The sequence below is a fragment of the Festucalex cinctus genome, chromosome 6 (assembly GCF_051991245.1).
Source record: "Festucalex cinctus isolate MCC-2025b chromosome 6, RoL_Fcin_1.0, whole genome shotgun sequence".
NCBI lineage: Eukaryota > Metazoa > Chordata > Actinopteri > Syngnathiformes > Syngnathidae > Festucalex > Festucalex cinctus.
The window spans coordinates 24616182-24624722 of NC_135416.1; the positions used below are offsets into that span (position 1 = coordinate 24616182).

An 8541-nucleotide genomic window follows, 5' to 3' on the forward strand; every position below is an offset into this window, starting at 1 on the left:
CACATAAAAAGAAAAGATGATCCAAATCTTCATTTACACTTTTACAAAAAACACAGTTTCCCACATCCACTTTAAATTTCTTCTTCAAAAGTTCTTTTGTCGGGTAAATATTTTTAATAATTTTAAATTGAAGTTCCTTTGTTTTTGCTGAGATGGGAAATTTCAATTATTGACATCTAATCACTTTTCTATCTTCTAATTTAAAGTCATTAAGAATATAGTCACGTTTCAATGAACTAAATAAACAATTGTAAAGTAACTGGCTTCTAATAAATTTGTTGTCACATTAGTTGTTATAAAAATCTATACCATTAATAATGAATAGATGCCTTAAAGCTGGGATGATTTTCGAATGTATCTTATCCTGTTTAACCATGTTTACTAGGGAGATAGGAAAATTCTTGACAATTTGTTCATATTTATTTTGGGTACATCTTATTTGATATTTCTCACAAAATCCTGCATGTTGTCATCCATAAAGTGATCTATAGCCCATATTCATTTGTGAAACCAGATAGATCTTTTATTAACCAATATATATATATCTATTATTCCATATACCAGTAGGTGTATTGTGTGGTGTGAAGTTATGTTTGAATATGAGTTTCCAATACAGAAGAACCTGTTGATGAAAATATGAGAGTTTTAAAGGAAGTTTCTTGAGATCATAATCACATTTGAACAAAAATTCAATTCCACCTACTTTTTTAAAGACAAGGTTGGGCATATGGAACCATATTGATTTCGGATTTTGTTAAAAGGATTGCAACCATTTTATTTTCAACAAACCATTCATAAAATCAAAGTCTATCGCATTACCTCCCCCATTTTCATAGGATCTAATCAGATCCTGCTATGAAATGTAATGACATTTATTTCTCCAAATAAAATCAAAATTTAGTTTATTTATTTATTTATTTATTTATTTTGTAATCAAGGGGGATATAGGCTAGCCAAAGAGTACGCTGGGTATATTACTCTAGACAAACTGTCCATTTTAGTTAACATAATCCTGCCAAAAATGGAAAGGTCCCTTTGTAACCATCGATTTAGAAAAGCTTTGCAATTGTCTACTTTATCTTTGTGCCTTAGCCATATAAAGTTGGTCCAACTCATTTTGTAACTCAATCACTTTACTTTTATCTGCTAAAGTTAAATTATTATTGTTACAGACTAAATATAAATCTTTTATCAACTTTTTTTTTTCCCCACTTCCATGTTTTTTTTGGATTAAAGTCTTACTGAATTGTATACTTGTGTTCAATCTCAGCAATCACATTTTTGATCATATTACAGTACTCGTCATTTTATAACAAATTGACATTGAATTTCCAATATCCTTTCTGACATGTTTCTGTGATGATATTGTGAATGAATTTGGACACAGGCCCTGAGACGGGAAGTCTCGCAAAACCTCTCGAGATTAAACGTGATTTCTGATTAAACCAACATGGCGGTCAACGAGACAGGAGCGGTATCGTGTGCTGACTTGACAATAGCGATAGTTTGTGGATTATTCTTATCAGAAAAGAAGAGACACCAAAAGAAAAGACGTTGGTCCAAATGGTGGAGACAGCGCGAACACGGACTGTACCTGCTACAGCGTGACATGGAGGTGGGTTGTCGTTGTTTTGTTTTTTTTTTGTTTGTTTTTTTGTCGTCATGGAAATGACGACAAATCGTTTGCGCTACACTAATTATTACATTACCGTTAAGAAACTATATTACATCCATTTTCGTAGATTATATAGTTACGACTATCCACTAATGCATGTTGTTATATTTTACAGCTTTCTGACAGAGAAGGGATTGAGGGGTTTCTGCAAATGAATATGGAGGAGCTTGAGTTTCTCCTTAATAAAGTCGCTCCATTGATTAAAAAGCAGGACACAACTATGAGGCTGTCCATTTCAGCGAAAGAGAGACTTTTGTTGACGCTTAGATTTTTAGCAACAGGTTTGTACAGTCTGGTTGGTTCACTGTTGTTTACTCGGATGAATGCTACTCATTCAATTTCTTTATGTTGTAGGAGAATCATTTACTTCATTGAACTTTCAGTTTCGAGTTGGAAACTCAACTATTTCGAATATTATCACTGAAACATGTGAAGCCCTGCACAAGACATTAGCTCTGGATTATCTCAAGGTAAGCAGATTAATGAAATGTTTTTTGAAAAGCATATACCGAATCTGCCAAATGACAGAATAGATGCTTTCCTGTTTTTGCCTTTTCAACAGTAGAAAAATGTAGGTTGCACAAAATGCAGCTATTACTTGCATGGACTCACAAACTTTATTTCATATAAAATGGGGCAATACCATCTACTGGTGGTTATGCATCAAGGTTGTATCCAGGTTTGACATTTACAGTGGAGCGTCAACAGATTTTTCCCCCATCGAGCCATGTTGACAAAAATGCAATGGGGTAGATGCCACAGACTTCAAACTTCCGTTCGGCCATTGCTGCGACACACAGGCCGCGTTCCAACAATCTCACCCGCACCCCTGCGCTCCCACCGATGGGCGCGAGCGTGCAGGGCATCACAGCTCTCTGAAATGCTTCGGAGCATTCAGACACGCAAGCACCCATCGATGGGAACGCGCAACCGAGGGGCACAAGGGTGGAAATGCAAGCACCGGGACGCGGCCCACACGTTGCAAACAGCAAACCAGAATCAGAGTGTGTGACATACGGAAGTCCCCCTCCTCCGTGGCACCTTTGACACGTTTACATTTCAATGTTAGAATATCAGTTATACACACACAACACGTGGTCTGTTTCTGTCATAATGCCTATTTTAATTAAAACAGTAATACAACATTTTTTAAAAATAAAAAAGTGAAATGTTTTTAACAAATCTGTATTATTACTGAAATACTGCACATGTCCTCACTGAAAGCAAATATGTCATTTCAGACACCAAGTACAGAGGAGGAATGGCTGGAGGTTGCGCAAGACTTTCAGGAAAAGTGGCAGTTCCCTAATTGCATTGGTGCTTTAGATGGAAAACACATCCCTATTTTGCCCCCAGCTCATAGTGGAAGCGTGTTTCGTAACTACAAGGGCCGCTTTTCTGTCATAATGATGGCTCTTGTTGATGCCAATTACAAGTTTTTGTATGTCAGTGTGGGAGCACAAGGAAGAGCATCAGATGCAGGGGTTTTTAATGAATCTGATTTCAAGAGAGCACTGGACCAGGACTGTTTAAATGTCCCTGCAGCAAAACCTCTTCCTTCTTCAGATATACAAGCACCCTTTGTGTTCGTGGGTGATGATGCTTACCCTTTGCGAACAGACCTCATGAAGCCGTACTCCTTTCGTCAGATGGACTACGAGCAAAGGATATTTAACTACAGGCTTTCTCGGGGACGCAAAGTGGTGGAAAATGCATTTGGGATACTTGCCAGCAGATGGAGAATATTCCACACCACCATAGCACTCAGTGCTGCAAAGGTCCAGAAGGTGGCCTTTGCATGTATATGTCTCCACAATTATTTGTGTGCCATTCGGTCTGTCAAATATGCACCTTCAGCCCTAATCGATTCTGAAGACTGTGACCACAGAGTGGTGGAGGGGAGGTGGAGACAAGATGGCCTAGGAGCAATGCTCCCTCTTCAACGAGGAAAACCCCACAACAGCTCCATGGCTGCCAAACAAATAAGAGAAAACCTGAAAAGCTACTTTGTTTCTTCTGCAGGCATGGTTCCCTGGCAGGACGATTACATTTGACATTTGGCTCAGACACTTCAAATTGAAACACACTGGATAAACTGTAAAAAAACAAAAAACTTTATTGTTCACGAGCTAAACATTCTTCTTCATGTCATTTATAAGTTAGCATGTGAAACAACAGTTATATGTCTACAACCCTGGTAAAAATAAATGTCATATAACAAATGTGTATTCATCCATTTTCTTGACCACTTATTCGTCACAAGGGTCGTGGGGGGTGCTGGAGCTTATCTCAGCTGGCTATGGGCAGTAGGCGGGGGACACCCTGGACTGGTTGCCAGCCAATCGCAGGACACACAGAGACGAACAACCACCCACACTCACAATTGCACCGAGGGACAATTCGGAGCGCCCAATTAACCTGCCATGCATGTCTTTGGAATGTGGGGGGAGACCGGAGTACCCGGAGAAGACCCACGCAGCCACTGGGAGAACATGCAAACTCCACCCAGGAAGGCTGGAGCCTGGACTCGAACCCGAGTCCTCAGAACTGGGAGGCGGACGTGCTAACCAGTACCACCGTGCCACCATCATATAACAAATGTTTAAAACAAAAATACAAAATTTACAGAATTATAGATGTATTTGAGGGGAAAAAAAGTGCTGTCCATTTCTGACGAACTATAAAAACAGAGGTAGTTGAAAAACTTAACTATGGCGGACAATAAATCCCTTTACCTGTGTTCACTCATCTAGCATTCTGCTGAAGCTGTGTGTCTCATTGTTTTGAAGCTGGTGCAGATTTGTTTGCTGTTGTGCACCTAATGGGGTCATTTGTTTACTTAGTTCTTGAGGTATTACAGACGTGTGTAGAGGGGGTGGTTGAATGTTGGGCATAGAGTCCAGGGTAAACGGGTGGCATCTGGTATGCCACTGTGCATCATTCTCCTGAGCCTCATATAAATCATTCATGATTTTTCTCAACTCTAGTCTTTACCACTGGGTTTTTAATTAACATTAGCTACTTGTGCTCCAAAGTTTCTGTTACTGTCATTAGCATTGCTTGTGGTTGTGCTCCTATCAGCCTTTAAAAAAGTTGACATCAGCTGTGAGTAACACTTTTAATTTTTCCAATTCTATGGCATCAGCAGATTGGCATTGCTTTGCTTTTTTGGCAGCAGGTGGAGGTAGAGTAGGGGAAAGATCTTCACGTCTATCATAAAGAGATGCTTCCTCTGCGGATGTTTCCTCAGACATCAGAGACACATCGTCATCTGGAAAACCTGGGTCCCCCCCTGCAGCCAGGGCATCTTTAATTGCTTGGGGCAACTGTAAAAGTTATTTAAACATGTGATTAGGTTTTTAAACATGAAACTTAAACATCGATTAATAGTAAACAACCAGGCTACATACACTGGTTTCAGTGAGACGTTGAGTGACATGCTTCTTCTGTCATGAGCCATCTTTGTTTACTTCTTAGTGGCTTTTCCCCACTCCCAGTGGGTCTTAATTTAAGAAGTTTGCTGAACTGGTAAAGTTGTGGCCCGTGTCTTTACTTCTTCCACTGAAATTAATAAGAACACAATAGCTTTATATGAATGAATGTTATCGTCAATCTAATGCCGGGTAGTTAATAAACTTATCAGGTATCTCGAGTACAGCAGCAATTTTTTCCCCAAACGTTTCACGTTGTTGCCACATATTGAGTTGGTCCTCCATTTCCCACTGCGCCTTAATTTCTGTTGCGCCGTGGCTGTTTTTGATATCCATCCATTCATCCATTTTCTTGACCGCTTCACAAGGGTTGCGGGGGGTGCTGGAGCCTATCTCAGCTGGATTTGGGCAATAGGCGGGGTACTGTTTTTGATACAGTACTTTTATTCCCCACGGCGCTTCCTCACCGCCTCTTCACCTCGCTTCGCATTGGCTATCAACCGGCTGCGTGATTGGCTGCACGTCATTGTCTACCGGCTGTGCGATGATTGTCATCGAGGCACACCTCACACGGAGCGAAGTTGGGCCAAAACAATCCAACATGTTGAATATCCCCAATTTGAAGTCGGAGGTCCTTCCGAGCGCCGATATCGGGATGTGCCGTGTGTGGTGACAAGATTAGATTAAGATTAAGATTATCGCTTGCGTCTCGGCCCGTCCTTACGATTGTCGGGAGGGGGAAATCAGGGGCTTAAATCGGGCCAATTCTCCTGCCGTGTGAACCAGGCTTAACTTGAGGAAACCTGTAGGAACCCTGAGTTGGGATGAGCTCCAACTCACTCACGGCCTTTAATAATGAACGTCATTGAAAATTCTTCTGTTTTAAGGACATGACATATTTTGTTGTAATTGTCTACTGTGTCTCAGATCAAATAGCTATATCAGGGGTGGCCAAGTTCGGTCCTGGAGAGCCCCTATCCAGCCTGTTTTCCATGTCTCCCTCCTTCAGCGCAGCTGAATCTAATGATCAGCTAATCAGAAAGCTTTGCAGAAGCCTGATAACGATCCTGATCATGAATCAGGTGTGTTAGTGGAGAGAAACATGGAAAACAGAAAACCGAACTTGGCTACCCCTGGGCTATATGATCGTGGCAATGGGGTTCTCCAGGGATCAATCCTTGGGACCTCTATGGGCTCTTTGCACAAATCCACTACTTCCTGAACGCAACACCACTTCTTCATTTCCTGTCTTTCATGAGTGGACAAGATGATTAATCCCGGTGTGCCTGATCTCAGTAACTACAACGACATTGGACAGACATACCTGTATTAATCAGTTTGTCCACTCATGAAAGACAGGAAACAAAAACGTGGTATTCAGTTCAGGAAATGGTCGAGCTGTGCAAAGAGCACATTGTTCAACCTTTACATGCTTCTTCTGATGACAGGTGAACATTGGAGTATAGATTTACTCTGTCACTGTATCGATTCAAACAGATCAGTGGGTGAAACAACAAAACAGTTTTGTTGAGCGCAACTCGGACAAAACTGAAATTATTGTCGGTGGCCCATAAAAACTCAATGAAAGTGTGATCAGTCACCTTGAGACGACTCCCTCTCTAAAACCTGATAATATGGTTAGGGTTGTTTAAGACCACAATTTTTTCAGGCCAATACCAGTACGAGTACTCAACTCTTGAGTAGTCACAAATACTGATACCAAGTACTGATACCACTAGTACATTTGATACAACAAAATTCCCCCAAAAAGAATAACAGATGATTTTGAACAAAAGACCCATGTATTCCAAAATAGCATATTTTACCATCTAAAAAAAACATTGCCAAATTGTAATGAATATAGTCTTAATTTGACTTAGTGAGACTAATCCATCCGTTTGTCTACAGCAGGTCTGACTACAGTAATGGCCTGCACACTGGGCTCTCGAAACAAGCTAAAAGACAGCTGCAGTACACCCAGAATGCTAATGCTTGAGTCACGACTAGAACCAGGAAAAACAATCATATCAGGCCAGTACTGATATTCAGTATCACATATTTCAATCGGGAGGGAGCTTCTGGGTGGGTGAGATGAAAGCTGTGAGATGAAAGACTTGAACTTTTTCTTTTTTTCCCCCGCAAATCACTTATTAAGAAATCAAATAAATATGAGTAAATATTTTCAAGTTTGCTCTTCTTTAACATTTTACTCTGGCTCTCAGCACCACTCACACCATCCATATCTGGGATTGTCACCTTCAAGATGTGCCTTTTGACTCCCAATCTCAGCATGACAACTGTTCCGGAAACAAAAAGTTGAAGCATTACTGTAGTCATGACACTGGTTCTTATTTTCAATCGTAACTGTAAAATAGTTAAACACCGTTTTTATGTAGGATGGCATACACTGCCCTTGGCTTTGTGATGCAAGAAATTAGTTTAAAACCTTCTATTCACATCATTGTGCTAAAAATGTATGCGTAAAAATAAATAAATAAAAAATCAGTTGTTTTACTAACAAGTGTATTTCTTTGTATCCCTCCAGGCTGTGAAGCTCTCTCACTGGGCTCTCCTTCGAGATTCGGTTTACTATACCTTTTCTATCACAGCCCTTATTGCGGTAAGAAACTCACTTTGGGACGTTGTACCCTTCTAATTTCATGCATTGGACTCCTAAACCTTTGTGACATCATAATGATCAATTGGTTTTATTGAGTGAAAAGCATATAATGCAAAACAAGCATCATAAACTACTCACAAAAAAAGCTATTGATGTCTACTTTTAGGGTGAAATTTCAGGGTAACACCTGCTTTTTGTGAATTTGGCCGTTCAGTTTCTCTAATAGCAAGTTGTGCAAAAAGTAGTAAAATGTTGAACTGATGGACGTTTACATTCAAATTTTGAGAGATGGTCAAATTAATTTCACCTCGAAAGGTAAAAGTGGTGAATATTAGGATTGGCCTGAAATTTCACCCACTGACTCATGATTCGTTCTGTATTTTGTTCAATACGGTGTTTGCTTGTCATTTCTGACAATCAATGATCAGACTTCACGTTTTTGTCAATTAAAATGAAATAAAAGATTCAATTTTTCTGTGTGCTTCTCTAGTTCATCTATGACGAAAAGGTGTGCTGGTGAGAAAAACAAAACAAATATTTGTTCATTATTTCGAATGAAATTGCTCATCTTTGAGAATAACTTGCCTTGTTGTATATTCTTGTTTCAAGGTGGGAGTCTCTTGTCCTGGTTCTGATGTATACAATCTACATCCTCATCATGAAGTGAGTCACCGTCAGACTTCAATTTGCCGATTAGACTATTTGCATTTAATCTGCCGTCGCTGAAATTCAGCTCAGTCTTTTCCAATATTGAAAAATATTGTATAATATATACGTTATTTAGCACATGTTTTTTTCACAGGACTTGCCCAAAT

At 39.8% G+C, this 8541-nt stretch overlaps 1 protein-coding gene and 1 long non-coding RNA gene across 5 annotated transcripts in view; one reads left to right on the forward strand and one right to left on the reverse strand.

The window, feature by feature from the left end:
• Nucleotides 1-8541, forward strand: part of LOC144020187 (sodium/potassium/calcium exchanger 3-like) — a 91471-nt gene that overhangs the window by 64729 nt on the left and 18201 nt on the right. For all 3 annotated transcript variants that reach the window (XM_077523395.1, XM_077523394.1, XM_077523393.1), the window contains exons 8-10: nt 7652-7726; nt 8217-8242; nt 8336-8389. In XM_077523395.1, coding sequence (XP_077379521.1) covers nt 7652-7726; nt 8217-8242; nt 8336-8389 — 155 coding nt within the window. The remainder of the gene's footprint in view (nt 1-7651; nt 7727-8216; nt 8243-8335; nt 8390-8541) is intronic.
• On the reverse strand, nt 4520-7731 carry LOC144020188 (uncharacterized). 2 transcript variants are annotated; one of them, XR_013283823.1, is made up of 4 exons: nt 7626-7727; nt 7363-7403; nt 5086-5236; nt 4520-5001 (listed from the first exon to the last, which is right to left on the reverse strand). It is a non-coding gene; the product is annotated as an uncharacterized LOC144020188 (long non-coding RNA). The 2 variants fall into 2 exon arrangements; XR_013283824.1 differs by lacking the exon at nt 7363-7403 and having other exon boundaries at nt 7626-7731.